The sequence below is a fragment of the Camelina sativa genome, chromosome 17 (genome assembly GCF_000633955.1).
Source record: "Camelina sativa cultivar DH55 chromosome 17, Cs, whole genome shotgun sequence".
NCBI lineage: Eukaryota > Viridiplantae > Streptophyta > Magnoliopsida > Brassicales > Brassicaceae > Camelina > Camelina sativa.
In genome coordinates, this window is record NC_025701.1 from 10,875,069 (window position 1) to 10,893,296 (window position 18,228).

General features: G+C 32.0%; 3 protein-coding genes across 5 annotated transcripts; 1 reads left to right on the forward strand and 2 right to left on the reverse strand.

Moving 5' to 3' along the window:
• LOC104756615 (gibberellin-regulated protein 9) lies at positions 1,098 to 1,944 on the forward strand. Of its 2 annotated transcripts, none has more exons than XM_010479226.1 (4): positions 1,098 to 1,209; positions 1,304 to 1,363; positions 1,433 to 1,496; positions 1,589 to 1,944. In XM_010479226.1, the coding sequence occupies exons 1-4, from the start codon at positions 1,150 to 1,152 to the stop codon at positions 1,768 to 1,770; spliced, it is 366 nt and encodes a 121-aa protein (XP_010477528.1). In that variant the 5' UTR covers positions 1,098 to 1,149; the 3' UTR covers positions 1,771 to 1,944. The 2 variants fall into 2 exon arrangements, with proteins under 2 accessions (XP_010477528.1, XP_010477530.1); XM_010479228.1 differs by having other exon boundaries at positions 1,439 to 1,496.
• Positions 1,978 to 4,079, reverse strand: LOC104756616 (uncharacterized protein ycf37). 2 transcript variants are annotated; one of them, XM_010479229.1, is made up of 5 exons: positions 3,793 to 4,079; positions 3,467 to 3,503; positions 2,892 to 3,190; positions 2,515 to 2,661; positions 1,978 to 2,432 (listed from the first exon to the last, which is right to left on the reverse strand). In XM_010479229.1, the coding sequence occupies exons 1-5, from the start codon at positions 3,913 to 3,915 to the stop codon at positions 2,148 to 2,150; spliced, it is 891 nt and encodes a 296-aa protein (XP_010477531.1). In that variant the 5' UTR covers positions 3,916 to 4,079; the 3' UTR covers positions 1,978 to 2,147. The 2 variants fall into 2 exon arrangements, with proteins under 2 accessions (XP_010477531.1, XP_010477532.1); XM_010479230.2 differs by having other exon boundaries at positions 3,467 to 3,507; positions 3,793 to 3,879.
• LOC104756617 (sucrose transport protein SUC2) lies at positions 4,997 to 7,424 on the reverse strand. The gene is made up of 4 exons (XM_010479231.2): positions 6,080 to 7,424; positions 5,853 to 5,916; positions 5,521 to 5,564; positions 4,997 to 5,424 (listed from the first exon to the last, which is right to left on the reverse strand). The coding sequence occupies exons 1-4, from the start codon at positions 7,334 to 7,336 to the stop codon at positions 5,251 to 5,253; spliced, it is 1,539 nt and encodes a 512-aa protein (XP_010477533.1). The 5' UTR covers positions 7,337 to 7,424; the 3' UTR covers positions 4,997 to 5,250.

The following is an 18,228-nucleotide window of genomic DNA, read 5'->3' on the forward strand; positions in this document are numbered from 1 at the left end:
TGGATCTGACCCATTTTGAGGAAAATAATACATATTTGTCATTGGTTCTTTATAAGCCCTTTTTAATCAACAACCATCATTAATTTGATGTCTCCTCTCGTGTCGTTTTCCCTTTCTCCCTCACAATTAATGTCTCCATAGCAATTTGCATTAGTTTGACTTGTCTTAGTTTTTTTTTCTGCATGAAACTTTAGCTTTTCTCCTCATGAAAACTATTTTTTCCCCGTAGAGACAGACAAGACAACCTAACCTAGCATATTGTTAGGAAGAAAACAAAAACGAGATTTACGTTTGCGTTTCTGTTCTCATACTATAACATCTAAAATGTAAAATCTGTATAATCTTTAAAACACCAACACAAACCCAAATAAATCATCTAAGATTCTAAGTAGTTTATTCGATACTGTTATCCGAAGTTTCATGTGCGTGACGCCACACACATGTTGAGTGACGTTTGTATACGTATAAAACAGAAAAATAACAATAATATTGCGATTTGTATTTAAACGTCACACACGTACGGCGTCTGCATTTCCTTCAGCTATCTCTCTATGTCTGATGAACTACGAGACAGCTGTAAACACTCTATGACAAACAAATCATTAAGACACATTAACTTTCTTCATACAGATTACAGATTGAAGCACCTTTGTCTCCTCCACATCCACAAGTGTGTCATCAAATCAGTGAAGTCACACAAATTAATTACGTATTGAAAATACATTATAATATAACATCCATCTCATATCTGTAAATGTCAAAATTATCTCATTTATACGTAACAAATTGATTTATAATTCACTGAACTAGGTTTGAATTTTCTTCCCTTCCATGCATACTAATTAGTCCTTCATAAAAGGGGCACCAATCAAAACTGTTTGCATCAAACTCCCAACACTTTACAGCAAAACACAATCTATAATCTGTGATTTATCCAAACAAAAACCTGTGAATTATGTTTTGTCCAGCGATGAAAGTCCATGCATGTGATCTCTATCCAACATGGAACAAAAAAACAAAAACAAAAAAACAAAACAAAAAAAAAGAGAGGAAAAAAATATCTGAAATGTATCTATATAAAGAATCATTCACAGCTCCTCCTATATTCAAACACTACTTCAAAACCTCTAAAAACACTGACCAAGAAAGATGAAGAAGATGAATGTGGTGGCTTTTGTGATGATCATCTCTTATCTTCTGCTTTCTCAGGTAAACTGTTACAAACCATTTTCAAGATTAGCTTCTCTCTCTTACGAACAAACCAAACAAAAATATAAAATAAAAATCTCTCTGGTCTTCACAGGCACTTGCAGAGTTATCTTCATCATCAAGCAACGCTGCTGAAACATCCTCTGCTTCTCAGGTAATAAACCATATCAAACAGACTTTTCAGAGAGTTAAACTTAGTAATCTTCTTGTTGCTAATTAATAGTTTCAGACGAACGACGAGAACCAGACGGCAGCGTTTAAGAGAACACACCATCGTCCACGCTTCAGTTAGTCTGCTCTTTCAACACTTCCATCCTCTGTTTTCAGTTTTCTTAAAATGTTCCACAAGTTTTCATCATTTGATGATCCAATTTTATAGATTGTGGGCATGCATGCGCAAGGAGATGCAGTGAGACATCGAGGAAGAAAGTGTGCTACAGAGCTTGTGGAAGTTGCTGTGCCAAGTGTCAGTGTGTGCCGCCGGGAACCTCCGGCAACACAGCAGCATGTCCTTGCTATGCCAATCTACGTACTCATGGCAATAAACTCAAGTGTCCTTAAGACTTCAAAACTCTAAATTATATGTGTTCATTTTCTAATTATGTTACTTCTATTGTTATTATTGCATGTGTGAAGTGAGCTTTATTTCCGTTATGTTTACATTATACTATTATAGTATTCAACTAAAAAGTTTGTATCGATTCTGAATAATAAAATGAGTGATTTTATTGGTTACCAAGTTTTAGACGTCGTATTAAATACACTCGATCAAATAATTTAGGCATTCTATTTCCATTAACACAAAACGAAACAACAAAGTTTCATTATCATATTAACATAAAATCTCCCTTACAGTTACATATTACCAAACCAAAAAAAAAGACAAGAGGGAGAGAGACCAACAGCTCTTGGTTCGAGTTTGCTTCTTGCTTTAGCCGTCACCGTTTCTTAGACTTAACAGCCACAACGCCTTTATAGAGCTTCACACGATCTTTTAACCCATCTCGCCGTGGCCGAGCCACCTTGTTGTTCGGATCAAACAACAAAACCTCTTCAAACGCTTTCAACGCCAACGGCAACTCTTTTTTCTTCTCATACGCATCCCCAAGGTTGTTCCAAGCCGTTACATAACCTGGCTGCAGCTTCACCGCCATTTCAAACTGAGCGATTCCTTTGTCGAGTTTATCCTCTCGGACATAACTCACTCCAAGAGCGTTATAGACCTGTCTCGAGAATTGTATGTATAGTGTCAATTGGTTCTCGTACTTGCTGGATATGGTATGTGTGTTTTAAGAACTACATTACCTGGGCAAGATCTTGATCATCACCGTCCCATTTCTGGATGGCTTGTTGCAAAAACTTGTTGGCTGCAGGGTAAAATTTCCTTCTCAGCATCACTGCACCGAGCTCCAAGAGCTCTGTTGCACTTGCATCACCACTCCTAACTTGCTCCTTCAGGTTATATATTAGAACCATAACATTCAAATTTGATCAATTTAACAAACAAGTAGGGCAAGCATAGAGACAGCCAATGATATGAGAGACATCAATATTATTTCTTAAATTCTATTCTTCCCTCTCTAGACTCTTTCATCTCAGTTACTTATCCTACTGTTTTACTACCACAAAGGTTACTACTTGGATCACATATTGTCTGGTAAATAGTTGTGAATGCAAAATACCTGCAATTCTTTAGCAGAGAGGTCAAGTTCTCTACGCACAAGTACTTGACGAATCACATAGAAAGTACCAACTCCAAGTAAACCCAATAGTAACAGCAAGTAAGAAAGCTGAATACTAAGTTCAAATAACTCCCCAACTTCGTAAATCGGTTCAGGCTTTATGATTTCTGCTGCTGCTGCCAACTGTGGATGAGCAGAAATCATCAACATGCTCTGCCCCAGCAGAAAGCTGGATCCTTTGATTGGTAGCTTCTTCAAGGAAGCTTTGTTCAAAGCTGGTAAGCCTCTAGCAGAAATTTCTGCAGAAGAGATCCACATATGGTGAGAATACAAAGACATCTGAATCCATCAAATCTGGTTGAATCACAACTAGAATTTAATAGTATACATATCAAAAACTAGAATTTGGAAAACAGTTTCATGTGCCAATGGATTTAAGACTATTTAAGAGATTAAAGTCCTCAACTTTTGCAAAACCCCCTCCCCAAAAAACAGGCCTATGTTTTGCTACAGAGTAAATGTAAAGAAAAGTATGGAACTTTAAGCAGGGAGAGAAGAAGAGAGAAGTGAAGTACCATGAAAAGATCGAATGGCCAAAGTCCTTCCATGTATCTGCCTTCATCCACAAGTTCAAAAACATGGAGGAAGATTAGCAAGTTCTCATCATCCCACCACTATGTAAAGCTAACTAAAGGGTAAATTTTTGAATCCGTTCTTGTTCAGATTCCACTAAACACATAGTACCGTTTCACATACCAATGGATTTTTAAAAGAGTCTTAAAGAACAATTACAAATTAAGATCCTCAAATGAGGAAAACAAAAACAGAGGAAGCCCTAGAATAAAACTAAGTCTAAAAACTATGGCTGATGATGGGGAAGAGAGCAACGTGGAGTGTTTACCTGAAGAGAAATCTTCTTGGGTGATCCAGAAGAAGGGAGAATCTGAGAATGGTGAAGATAGAGACGGTGGATTGGAGGAGACGAAGAAGATAGTGTATGGAGAAGCATGTTCGATTCGAACATAAGGGTCACTGAACCTTTTTTTTTGGTCTTTCGATGAGATGATTAATCTCAGAAGCCTGGGAATCAAAATCGTACTGTGAGAGGAGAGAGTGTTGTGTTTGCTCAAGAAGATGATAGAAGAAGATAAGGCCCACGTTTGCTCTTCCAATTTTCCGGTTTAGTCCATTCCGGTTTAAATCTACATTATTTCATCATTCGGTTATCTTATTGATAAGGCACTACTTATAGAGGATAAGCCAATAATGACCAAATCAAGATACAATTCATGAGATATTTTCTATAGAACTGTAACATTTTGTGCTGCTTAATTTGTTACACTCATCAAAAAGACATGTTGCCACTTTAGTTCATCCTAGACACAAACTTTAGCTTTATAAGTCTTGAAGCTTTTGTATTCGCTTATGACGATAAAACTAAGGTACTCTCTCACTTTGGTCGTTTTTTTTTTTTTGTCCAATCTCTTACATTTTATGGTTTTTTTTTTTAAAGTATATATCTAAAGGAAAAAAAATGTGTTTATAATTTTTTCGTACTAGTTAGGAAGAACCTTAACAAATAATTTAGAAGCTCCTTCAAACTTCATTAGATACGTTTTTTTGATATTACATCTAAAAACGTAAAAGAATGTACTTTTAATTGTACTTTAAAAAAAAAATTCCAAACTTAATTATCCTACTTTGGAGAAGAAGGCGTATCAGACTTTTAATTTTTGACCAATAAGCTTACCAACTATGTACATTTTGATCAAGTTATCTCATAACCCTAGCTAGTTTAACCATTGGGAATGGGAAAATGAGGTTAACAAATGTTGAAAACAAATACATTGTCTATAGACAAATATATATGCTAAAAACAAAATGGAGAATGCTCTTATTTCATCGTTTTTAATTATATATATATTTAACATATGTACTAAAATGTAAAGGTATTATTTGTAAGTCTTTCTTATGAACAAATAATTTTGTGAAATAAGTAATCAACTCAATTACATATGAAATTGTTTTTTAGATCGTTGTTTTTCTTTGTTAAAAAAATGTTTGAGATCTTTACATATTCTTTTTGCAGATTATATATGAGGTAGTAATACCGAAACATTGAAGTCGTAATATTGAAGCCTTGAAGGTAACCAAAACAACAAAAAAAAGAGTAAAATATACTCCAAACTTAAACTTCAGTTACAAAAAAAAAAAAAAAAGGAACATAGGGGGTTTAGGTAAAATACAAACCAACCCATTGAGTTTCAACTTCCTTTTTTCTTTTTTTCTTCTTTATGTAGGATTTGCACAATACTACTGTTTTATGAGAGAAAGAGAGCCAATGAAGCACTGCTAAAATTCAATGAAAACCCATAGTAGCTTTGAACGCAGGAGCATCAGGTGGCGGTGAAGGCAACACCGTTAACGCCAATATGCCACTCACCGCTGCCGCAATGGCTCCTAACACAAACGCCGGAATGTTTCCACCACCGAATAGTTCATCGAATGGTCCACCTCCCACAGATACCACCATCTAATATTTTAACCAACCAAAAAACTTATATTAGTCATTAACATTTTTTTCTTTCTAAATGGATATATAAGTAAAACTGTTTTTAAACGGTCTAACCTGAGGGACGACAATGGCCAGATTCAGAACACCTAGGGAAAGTCCTGTGGAAGGAAAAAACACAAATCTTTAGTTTAAAAATTTTAATTCAAGATTTTACAATTTTTCGTAGGTAGGTAAAAAAAAATTGTATTTTGTATATATTCCATATGGTCAGTGAGACGCTCAACATTGGTTTACTTATATCATCTCAATAAGTTATAAACACGAATCTGCACGTATTAAATGCTTTTTAGCTTTTTTTAGGTCCCAACACTTTAAGAAGATTGTCGACTAGGATTATCCAAAACAAAAAGGGTAATTTTAGATTAAATAGAAGAAGAAAAATTTACCTTGGCCGGCACCGGAATTGGTTGAAAATATGGAAGCTAGTGCAAAAGGAATACTGAACGTAATCTGCAATTAATAAAAAATAATTATAAAATTTATATCAGATTACGTTAATATAGTTACTTTCCGAGACTATAACGACAAATCAGATATAGTAATAAAGAATAGTTAGTTAAATGAATAATAATAAAACTAACCGTAGAAAAAAAACAGAGAGAGAGACACTTACGGCTTGGGGAATACCGAGGACGGCGAAGAGAGTTAAAGCACCAGCTGTGACGTTACCAGGTGGTTTTTCATGAGCGCCGCCGTGATCTCGTCGGTAATTCTCGGCCTGTTTCGTAACAAGAACCGTCATGGCTAAGCAAATGGCGAGGATGAAGTTAACAATTCCCCAAAGCCTTTTGGCTCCTCCCAGTTTCCGACCAATCCATTCAACACCAAGAGACATGAAACCAAGAACAATAGCGTTAAGCATAAGCCCCAAAGCACCAGTTCTGACTCCGTCGTTGTAAAGCTTCTTAGAGGCTGCGGATGCGGTTGCGTCTGAGTTTCCTCCGTACACCTCACGGCCCATCCAATCTGTGTCGAAGAGGAGGAAAGGGAACCAAGCGATCCAGTTCAGTGCAGTGACTATAAGAAGCATCCACATCGGTCTTTTTAGTTCCTTGAAAGCTCCGAAGATTTCTCCGAAAAACGGAACGTTCGAGGCTTTCCCATCGGCTGTTGGCTCGGGCGTCCATGGCTTCTCCTTCACGTAACAGAGAGATACGAAAGTGACCAAGAGGAGAAGCGTTATGGATAGGAAAAAACACGTTTTGAGGTTCGCGCAGTAGAGATCGCATGACTCGGTCATGGTGAAAGGCACGACTTTGTAGAGGTTCCTGTAAGACCCCGCCGCGTAACCCAAAACGTTTCCAACCGCCATGAAAAATGAGAAAAACGCGTTTGCGGTTCGCGTTTTCTTTGCGTTTCCTGCTGACAGATCAGCCAAGAAAGCTCTGCAGGGTCCTTGCAAGGTGTTGTTAGCCACGTCAAGGATCCAAAACCCGAGAGCGAAAATCGCGATAGCTCGAGTTCTCGGCGGTTTGTTAAGCTGATCACCCATGCTGTGACCTATATCGGCAGCGTAACCGATAAGGAAAACAGCAACGGTGACTAAACCGGCTCCAGCGACGATGAAAGGACGACGACGGCCGAATCTGGACGTGCAACGGTCACTGTGGTAACCAACGACAGGCTGAACAAGCATACCGGAGATTGGTCCACAGAGCCAAATCAGAGAAGCCCATTTATGTGGGATTCCGAGTAGCTGCACGTAAGGAGTCAGCAGAGATAACTGTAAAGCCCAACCGAACTGTACACCGGCTGCTATCGAAGCCACCGATATGATCTTACGAAGGCGCTCCGGCTGATCTAACTCACCCATCTGCGTTTCCAACGCTCCTACACCGTTTGCAGCTTTCTCCATCGGATGGCTGACCATATTTTTTGTGACAAATCAAGAAAAGGAAAAAGAGATTTCTTTGAGAGTGGGGGGTTTGTTGCGGTGGTTGTAGTGGTGGAGGAAGAGGAAGGGTGGAGAGGTATTTATAGGAAGAGAAGGATATAGGATTATCCAAAGAAGACACAGTGATGGATAGTTCAAAGAGAGAAGAACCTTGAGGCGTAGAGAAGAGAAAACAGAGCTGTCTCTTTGGTGTAGGGTACCTTAACGACACGTGTCTCTCTTGCATTAATATTTCTGATTTGTATTTTTCGCGTCATTTATTTTAATTTCTGTTTTTGGAACTTAAAAATATTTTGGATTTTACCTTCTTCACCTTTTTACTATATACTGATACGGACGTTCGATTCTCTCTGACACATTATTTTATTTCCACTTTGTGATATTATAGTAACGAAAAATAGATGAGAATATTTAAAAAGAAAAGGTATGATGAAGGGAGATAATTTGGATAGAGAAAAGTCAGAAATAATATGGTAAAGGCATATACTATGTTGATAGATATATTCGGATTGATATTTCTTGTGATTTTTAAAGTAGGTAAAGAAAAAAAAAAAAAGAGAATCTAACTTTCGAATTTCGATCCGAGCGAGTGGCACTAGAATAAATTTTGTGATAAACTATTATTGTTTTATTTTCAGACGAAAGCTTAATAATTGTAAGATAATAATATGTCAAATAATTGAAATTCTTCTTATTACACTTTTTTTTAGATGTCTATTTTCAACTCTTCTACTGTTTATTTATACTGCTTAATAAAAATGTCAATTACTATCACACTTCTGAGATGTATTAAACACTTTGATATAATAATTACGTAATCAAAAAGAAAAAAAAAAATTACGTAGTCGGTGTGCTAGTTTGCATGATGCATATGATCCTTATTTTTGAAAAGAATTAATTTGTGCTCTTCACATATTTTAAAAAATTCCAAAAAAAAAATATATGTAGTGTGAAGAGAATAAAGAGACAGGAGAATAAAAGTACCATTAGGCACACATAAGCAAAGCAGTTACATAAAAGAGGTTTTGGGGAAATAATAAAAGAGGTTGTCCTAAATTATGAAGACAGTTTGACTTATCTTCTCTGATCCACATTTTAAATGAAGATAACCAGAGACATATTTGGATTTATTAAGAATTTTAAGATCACAATTGTCGATTTCTTCCGTTATTTCTGAACTCTCGAACCTACTACTACATGCAATCTTTGGGGACTTGACCACTAGTAATAAATAAACGATGCAAATCAGTAAAAAAATAGTATGTGCTTTTTTGCAAGGTTTTATATTGATATATATCCAGAAAACATATCCATACGTTACAGAACTATAAAAAGCCTTTAGACAAACGAAAACGATTATAAGACAATATAGAAAACAGAGCGAATGAAGCAGAGGTCAGATGTCTGTAAGTAAAAGAGGTACACTAGACGGAATTTTTTTGTTTTTTTGGTTAGAAAATGAAGGTTGGAGCTAAATAAAAATGTGTTTTAGTATGGCACAGTGGAAATGGAGATAAATTCAACACTTGTATATATATATATATATATATGAAAAGAGTCAAAGACATATATAAAACCTTTTACGAACAACCAGTTAGTTTTTTAAGTTAGTCTTGTGATGAAATCATATATAGTTTTGTCCACATACAAGCTATTTTCAAATACATTGTTATTTGTTTGCCCGTTTTCAAAGAATAACATATGTTTCCGATAATTTTTTTAAAATGGAAGTTCAAAATAGATAAGGTAAATTGTACCCACTAACAATGACCCAACACATAAAAGGAAGAAAACCAATTTAACGAAATCTGGTAAATGTCTCCCACGAGACAAAGTGGATTCTGCATCATTGCAGTTCATATGCTAATGATTTCATGGTCCATTATAATAATAATACAAAGTAACTGTGTGTGTCAAATTATTATGAACTCGTATTTTATTTATAAAAAGAAAAATAGGTTCAAATGAGAAATTTTAGTGGCCATGTACTTTTCTTTTTGTTTGGGGTAAGTGATTGTAGTTTTATTAATTCCAAAACATTAGGGTCGGGGATTGGGACCCCAAAAGAAGGTTGTAGTTAGTTTTGCGTTAAAAGATTTGTGCTTTGTTCCATCATTATGCACCCGTAGTTGATAATGACTCGGCAACATATGTGTTTTGCCTCAATTTTCAGTTTTCTTTTCCTAGCTTTAGTCTATGAGAAGGGTCAACATATATATCACGAGACCATACTAAAATAATCTTTCTTTGATCATCCAATACCTACCTCCTAAGACGAAGAGGATACCCCGAGCCTTGAGAATGGTGACTAGGAATTAGGACTGACATGAATCTAGCATCCAATATTTTGGTGGATCATAATTAATTTGAAAGTATTGGTTATTCACTTATATACCAAGAGTAGATCATCTGAAAATAGTAACATTATTAGGGTGAGTTATAAATTTCTAATTGTCTACAGTTTGGATACTCGAATATTGTTTTAATATAATCGCATGATTAGAATCTGAAAATCATGACATTGTAAAATTCTGAATTTCTAACTTTTTTAGATATCCAAATATTTTTGGATATATGCAAACATCCATTTGTATTTATAGATTTGAAATTGAAGATGATTTAGTACAATTTATGAGATTTTCCTGACCAACAGGAGTTACATGTTTCAGTCATCCATATTGAAATGTAGAAAAATGCTTAAAAAAAAACTCCTTAAAGATAAATTATACTCCAAAAAGACATCAGGATTATTAACTTGAAAATAAATAGGACCGAAAGACAAAAGTCCAAATATTTCTTTTATATTTTTAAGAAAAAAGTTCTAGATAACTCATTAATTAATAATAACTCAGAGATTTCAAATGACGTGGTGTTGATCAGTTCTAGGGATCAACAATCTCGTGGCATTGAAGGAATAAAGGACTGAGAAAGTTTTTTTGTTTTTTTTTTAACTCATCGACCACCTGTAAAACTATCCATTAAACGTTGTAACGGCCACTCCTATTAGTACTACTACGGAGTATATTATTTATGTGGTTTCAACAACATTTTATGTTTTGCAATTTAAGTTTAGGTCAGTATTATATATGTTTACACATGCGTTAGAGTTAGTAAGACCTCACAATATATTCTCACTTCTTTGGCTGACAAAACTTTCGTTTTTTAGCTATTATGACAAAAACTCCTCTATTTTTTTTCAACTCTTGCATGGTCCGATACTCCCAATGCTCTACATATGTTACTAGTATTCTAAATCGTACTACTAGTACTAGTAGTATTAATTATAGTGACAACAAGCTTTGGAAAAACACCCCTCTCCATAAAAAAAGGCTTTTGAGATGAATTTAAGTCTTAAAGACTTGTGTTGAGTTTAAAATTAATACACTATTTGTTTGTATATATTTTTTTTTTTTTTTTTGTAAACAAGGAAAAGTATACACCAAACCGACTATAATCATAGCAAAAGGGAGATCACAGCTATATAAGAAAAAAAGATAGTCAAAAGGGAGACTAAACACAATCTATGATAACTTTAACAAAAAAGAAAAAAAAAAAGATTGGAATGGTCGGTAGAAAACGAATACACTTCTGAAAAAAATAAATAAATAAAACAATGACACGTCGTAGCTAATGGGAAGAGTGAAGTTCACGAAATCACGCGTATTGAACAACGGGAGAAGGTTACGTTAATGACTCAATTTAGTCAAAGAAAGAGAAGAGTGCGGTGTTATCGTCGAAGACTTCGTTGACTGTTTGTGTCCTAACTCCTAACTAAGTAAACGGCTAACGGACAAAGTCTTCTTACACACACACACAGGTGCTGTATGCTACGTTTTCAGTTTCGTTTCGGGTCTTCATCTAAAAGTGATAAGCTGAAGCTATATCTAAATCGAGTGGTTGAATTTTAGAGTTCATTTACATTTTTGGTTGTTGTGACTTGTGAGGCGTTGAGATTCGTTTACATTTTTTTTCCGGAAACATATACAAATGTCATATAGTTTAATTTATTACTCTATATGCATTTTTAAAATTTTAGAATTTTTTTTCCACAACATATTAAAAAAGAGTATATTAGCAACTAATATAATAAATATCTGTTACAACTTTTCGTTGTATATTTTCATCTCTTTTATATGGTTGTATATGTGTATTGTAGAATTGTGTATTTTCATTAAATTTTATTCATATTTTTTCATCACAATTTTTTATTTTAATAGGTGTATTTATTTAAATAGTTATGTCTTTTGAATTCTATATATTTGTCTCTTCATCAATAACTAATTAATCATTGTTCGTTGAAACAAATTTTCTGTTTAATATTGTATCTAAATAATTTGAATATTAATATTCAATATTCAACGTTATCTATTAAAAATGATTATAGCAATATAAAAAATTAACACAACTTAATATATAATTTACAATTACGGCTATTTATCATAACCTTTTGATAAAAAAAACTATTTTTATATTTAATTTTTCTTTTTAAAAGTGTGTATTATAATTTTAATTTTTTGTTGATACATTTTCACTCATTATTAAATATATTTTATAACTATAATCATTTATTAAAAAATTGCATTTAGTCAGTTAGAATCACTTTGTCATAATAGTTTTTTAATTGTATCTCTTTACTATATTTCTTCAAAAAATATTATGACAAAGTGATTATGAAAAAAAATATTTTTCTTTTTGTCATATTTCTAGTTGTGTCTCTTTGTCATAATATTTTTTTTATTATTATAAGTTTTCATTTTGATGGTTGTGTTTTTACTAACAGTTTCGAAAATATATTTATGTATTTAAACTATTATATTACTTTCAAATAATTTTATAATATATAATTTAAAATTTAAAATTTTAATTTATTTTTTTCTAAAATACTTACCCCGCAATATTGGGTCCTAGTGAGTATAAAAATGATATGGTAGTCTATGAGTTTGGCCATGTTGGTCTATCGTTACAATAACGATAGCGATTCCGGCGCAGACAAAAATTATAACAAAGACAAAGAAAAACCGTTGCTCAATATGATCGTCTGTAACATCATTAATGAAGATAAAAATCGTTGTTATTTTAGCGACATGTGTACATACCTTATATGTTGCCGTTATTACATCGAGTGACTCCTCTCTGCCCAACTTTCAACAGACTCTCCACATATATTTATGTGTTAAACAACTGTTTTTTGGTCGTTGGATCTAATCGCAGCGGCTGAAAAACGAATATGGCATTTCTAGTACGTAAAAGGCAGAAAAATTATATCAACAATATACGATATGATGATAAAAATTATTTGGAAATAACAAAAACTTGTATATGACTTAAACTAAAAGTAATTTCACTATTAAAACCGTTTTAACAAAGTTTTCAAAACATCATAGCAAAAATGTTTGTAGCAGTTTTTGTTAGGAGTTGACAAAATATCTAGAACTTATCCAATAGATAATCCATTTTATCTATTTGGTTCAAGATATTTATAACTAAAAATCAAAATATTTAGATTGTATGTAACATAAGTAAAATCTTACATCAAAATATCGTAAACGGGGTTAATATTATTAGACATGTCCACGCATAAGGCATAACGTATAGACGCAAGATTATTACTAGATGGTTAGATCTCTAATCATGTCATACTTTTTTTTGTGTGTCAAAAGCTAATTCATATCAATCGTTGGATAAAATCGACAAGTAATTCACTATATATTCATTCTACCATTGGAAAAATATTTGGGGATTAGTATTAAACATTCGAAATCTTTTATATAAAGAAGTTAGGGGGTAAAATTTGTCAAACTGAAAATAATCAATTATAGGCTAGGCTAGACTTTAACCACGGTTTGATACTACAACGTTGCTAATTTTTTATAAATTTTTTGGTACCAACCAAATCTCTTTCAAATCATCAGCAAAAAAGGTGTTAAAATCTAACCAAGTAAAGAATCTCCCCTTTTTGTAGTTGAGCAGTTTCTAGATCCATCGAACCATCACATAAGATAGTCGAATCAAGCATCTGAGTCGCTTTATTTTCCTCCCCAAAAATCCTCTACGAATTTTATACACCATTCGCATCTATCCCTACTATTATTTTGAAACACAGTTTATGGACTAAACCTTTGTTTTGTAAAAAATTACAAGAGTATGCCATTGGAGTTATAACCAAATAATATATCTTCATTAAGGGTAAAAACGAAATTTTGTTCATATCCTAAACGGATAAACACGCGGATCAAATATAGCACTTGCCATATATGCTTCCAAAACATGAATATTATAGTTTCCATGTATGCTTCCAAATATAATTTAAATTACTATATTCCCATAATATTACCTTTAAATTTGATCTTGATATCTGAGTTTCTTACAAAAATATAGGAATGTATATAATTTCAAAATCCCGAATATAACTGATTCCGTGATTAGTTGTTTTATCATTCATATTTAGCTATCTTCCTGAAATTTCAGGCATAACAGATTCAAGCATTTTTGAGTAAGCTGTTACTAATATTTCCCTACTTTCCCATTTTTAATTTCTATATTTTAACGTTTTAAAGTAAATAAGATTTTTCTTTTATTTGTTATTCAAATTAAATTCGTATCCTATTTTCATGATTGATTCGTATGAGTGATTTCATTCCATATACGTAAGATATTCTTTAACTAACAATATATATACGTTGACTATTTACTCAAATTATAATGGTATATATATTCGATTCCATATGCCTCTAAAATTTCGGGAAATCTGTTGTAGTATAGCTTTGCATCCAATCAATTCATTAATTACCTATCAAAATATATTTTCATAATCCCGCTTAACTTGGTAGTAGTTCCAAATTTGATAAACTGGATTAAATGCGTGTGCAAATTATTGAAAAAAATTAGAAAACCTACTCCTTATTTAAAAATTTATATATACTCTCCTATTCCTGACTCTTCCATCACCGGCTCACATTCGCAATTTACTTCCTACTCCACGTATATCATATTAGCAATTTACAGATGTTGATCTTATATGCGAATGTGAAAAAATGGTGAGTAAGATCAGTTTTTTTTTTTTTTTTTGTATGTTATGACATTCAACCATTAGCACATAATCATGATTTTACATTGTCCGGATTATCTTTAATAATATGTTATTGTGTGTCTGCAGGTAACTTGGTAAATGGTAAATGGTTGCTGTCGAGGTCCAACCATATTATAATATCCAACACCATGAGTTAGAAAGGTTCGGTTTCAATTATCGAAACATATATATACAAATGTTTTCATAGTTAGACAGAAACATAACTCTAATGATCTTATATGAATGCATGTGGTTTTAGTATTTTATTTGGCAAGTACAAACTAACTAAGCAACCCAACATTTTAACAAATATTGCAAACGAGGTGACAACAAAAAGCATAAACGTAGTTAAGTTTCATTTCCTATTTAAAACTATGTTGGTAGTTTTTTTTGTTTAGGTTATATCTTTCTTATTTTTTCTTTGTATTTCTCTTGAACATAAGCAGACAAAATTCATGAAAAAGCCTAATATACCGAGAGGTGATAAAGATGAAGACCACAACAACAAAAAACGTCAACAACGTCGACAAGGTTTTTGCTAATTATAATAATATATAAAAAAATTAAATTATTATGGTTTATATGATTTTTAAGGTATGCTGTCACTGTGGAAGCAGGGATGTGTGAGTCGAGGAGCCAAAAATTTAAGGTGAGTCGTGAGCGAAAATAACTATTTCAACCTTTGTCACACCAAATGTTCACCCGATAGTAATTGCGACGGATGCCTTTGATGTTACTTCTGCCAAAAATTTGGTCATTCCAATCATATATCAAATTTAGTCAACTATGTATTAAGCAAATTTATCAATAAATTTATCTTCTTCCTGCTTAGTGTGTCTGTGCATTTGTTCTATAAACACTAATAATATTTGTCCCCTATTATCTCTTGGGTATTAATAATATTTTTCTGTAGTAACAAATTAACTTATTAAATTTTAGTTCATGTATCTATCGTAAGCAAATAAATATATATATTCGCATAACAAATTAACAACCAAGTGAGTCAATAAACAAAAGTATGATTCTCTAACAATTCATTTTCAGATCATCAATTTTTCAGATGTCAAAAAGAGTGACACCAAAAATTTTGTATTATAAATATTATACCAAATAAATATATCTATAAATATAATCCAGCAAATCCATGATCAATAAGTTTTACAACTTAAAATTAATAAATTTATTAAAACAAAATTTTTCTAAAATATATTTACAACCAAAAATTCTTACCCGTATATTACCATATTATATTACCGGATACAAAAAATTAAGATAACAAGGGATGGGACGGGATGGGACAAGACGAGAAGATACGGGACAAGACAAGACATGTTTCCAATTTTAAAATAGATACGTCTAGGTTATATACATGCAATAATCCAACTAAAATTAAATTGAAATATGATATTTGGATTTAACACTCCTAAGTAAACTATGAGAAATATTTTGATTAGTTTAAAAATTATACATGTATATCATTAAATATCACGTAATTATATGAAATAAAAAATAAGAAAAATTCAGTTGTAGATATGACAACAATAAGTTTTATCTCTATGATATTATTATTTTTAAAAACATTAATAGAAAACTGTTGTAGAACGGGTTAATTATTTTATCACTTTTATACGTTAAAACTGAACTTACAATTATTTAAACAAATAACTATATAAATCTTTTATTTTAATATATCAATGTTAAAATGATAATAAGATATGTCAATTAAAGTATAAAACCAAATTTATTAAAGAATTTTTATTAAGATTAAAATTATACTGTTCAACCATTTAAAAACAAACATTAAACTTTACAATTTATGTTACCTACTATGTAATTATTTAAAAGAAAAAATTTATTGGACATAAAATTTCTAACGGGATGGATCGAGACGGGATGAGATGAGACTGGACTGGACGAGATTTAACACCCCATTAAAAAATTACTTTAACATTTTCAACAAAAGCGGGCTTTGCTTGATTATTATGGATGGATTGTAAAAAATTAATATTTTCCACGTGATGAAGATGATGATCATGTTTATTTTTGGTATGAGTAGCGATATTCTACGTATACACTAAAATATTGACAAAACACCGTAAAAGAGTGGCCAAGTATTTTTTTTGGAAAATTCTAATATTATACAATTAAAATTTTACAACCTAAAAGGGTTTATTATTTGTCTGAATATATGTTTTACCAGTGTGTTTTTAAGTAATTTAATTTACTAATTAAGTGCATATACTTTAAAAAATAATAACTAAATTTTGAGAAAAGGTCCATTCTATTTATGGTATTAAGACGAGAAATAATATGTAAACTGAAACGGGTAATTCACATAATGAGAACCAATATATTGAACAATTTTTTTTAAAAAAGTGTCATAAATTTTAGATAAAAATAGGAAATTAAAAAATATAAGTATATAAATTCAAATGTTAAGTTTTCACTAATTTTGATATGGATGCGACATGTAACTAATTATTTTGGAACAGGCAATTTTAAAATTTTGGTATTTTTGAAAACAGATATATAGTTTTTGAAAATTATAATTTTTTTGATAATTTCAACTAACTAAATAAAAAAATATTCAAAGAAAAACTCTGGTATCCCATTTTTATTTTTTACCCAATCTCTTTTAGTAAACATTGTGTAGCGAGTAATAATTTAAAAAAGAACGAACATAAGACGAAAAATTATGATTGATACGGGACGAGACGGGACTAGACGAGACGGGATGAGATGAGACGAGAGGGGATGAGTTGGGATGTGAGGAGATGGGACATGAAAGGACGTATTTCCTATTCCAAAGTAAATACGTTTAGGTTTATTTTAAAAATAATCACATGAAAACAACACAACTTTGCTACAAAACCTGGATTAATATAATTCTTAGTCAACACTTGAATATTGTGTCCCGTGCTGTAGCACGGGTTACTACCTAGCCAAAAACTAATAATTAAATTAATTTAATTTAATTTACTACATATACTTAAAGAAATAATAATTAAATTTTGAGAAAATTTTCTGTATATTTATGGTATTAAGACAAGAAATAGTATATGTAAACTGAAACAGGTAATTCAAATAGTGAAAATCAATATATTGAACAATTTTTTTTAAAAAAGGGAAAGAAATTTTAGATAAAAGTACAAAATCAAAAAAATACTGGTAGAAAAATTCAAGTGTCAAGCTTTCACTAATTTGGATAAGAATTTATTATGCGACAGTTAATTAACCACTTTGGAACGAGCACTTTGAAAATTTGGTATTTTTGAAAACAATTATATACTTTTTTAAAACTATAATTATTTGGATAGTTTCAACTAACTAACAAAAAAAATATTCAACGAGAAATTTGGTATCCCATCTAATTTTTACCCAATCTCTTTTAATAAACATTGTCTAATGGATAATTATTTAAAAGAGAACGAACGTAAGACAAAAAAAAATTGGATGGATATGGGACGAGACGAGACGATATGAGATGAGACGAGACGAGATGGGATGAGACGAGACGAGACGAGAGAAGATGGGTTGGAACATGTGGAGATGGGACGGGACGGGACGTGCATTCCCATTCTAAAGTAAATATAATTATTAGTCATTTTACGAATTTAAAATTTATTTGAAATATTTGTCCCGTGCTGTAGCACGGGTTACTACCTAGTATATTATCACTACAAATATTATAGTAAAAAAGTTGGGACAAATTTTCTAAAAATAAAAACGTATGCAAAATCAAATTCTCTTCTGACTAGCCAAACATTTAGTTCTCTGTCTTGCTTATGTCACACTGATT

What these genes read in the sequence shown, in the direction of transcription:
- LOC104756615 (XM_010479226.1), top strand. Translation starts at nt 1,150, where the DNA reads ATGAAGAAGATGAATGTGGTGGCTTTTGTGATGATCATCTCTTATCTT. An exon ending in AAACATCCTCTGCTTCTCAG is followed by an intron (nt 1,364 to 1,432) that starts GTAATAAACCAT and finishes GCTAATTAATAG; the next exon opens with TTTCAGACGAACGACGAGAA. An exon ending in ACACCATCGTCCACGCTTCA is followed by an intron (nt 1,497 to 1,588) that starts GTTAGTCTGCTC and finishes CCAATTTTATAG; the next exon opens with ATTGTGGGCATGCATGCGCA.
- LOC104756617 (XM_010479231.2), bottom strand. Translation starts at nt 7,336, where the DNA reads ATGGTCAGCCATCCGATGGAGAAAGCTGCAAACGGTGTAGGAGCGTTG. An exon ending in CAATTCCGGTGCCGGCCAAG is followed by an intron (nt 5,565 to 5,852) that starts GTAAATTTTTCT and finishes TTCCTTCCACAG; the next exon opens with GACTTTCCCTAGGTGTTCTG. An exon ending in TGGCCATTGTCGTCCCTCAG is followed by an intron (nt 5,425 to 5,520) that starts GTTAGACCGTTT and finishes TTAAAATATTAG; the next exon opens with ATGGTGGTATCTGTGGGAGG.
- LOC104756616 (XM_010479229.1), bottom strand. Translation starts at nt 3,915, where the DNA reads ATGTTCGAATCGAACATGCTTCTCCATACACTATCTTCTTCGTCTCCT. An exon ending in CCAAGAAGATTTCTCTTCAG is followed by an intron (nt 3,504 to 3,792) that starts GTAAACACTCCA and finishes GGATGAAGGCAG; the next exon opens with ATACATGGAAGGACTTTGGC. An exon ending in TCTCTGCTAAAGAATTGCAG is followed by an intron (nt 2,662 to 2,891) that starts GTATTTTGCATT and finishes TATAACCTGAAG; the next exon opens with GAGCAAGTTAGGAGTGGTGA.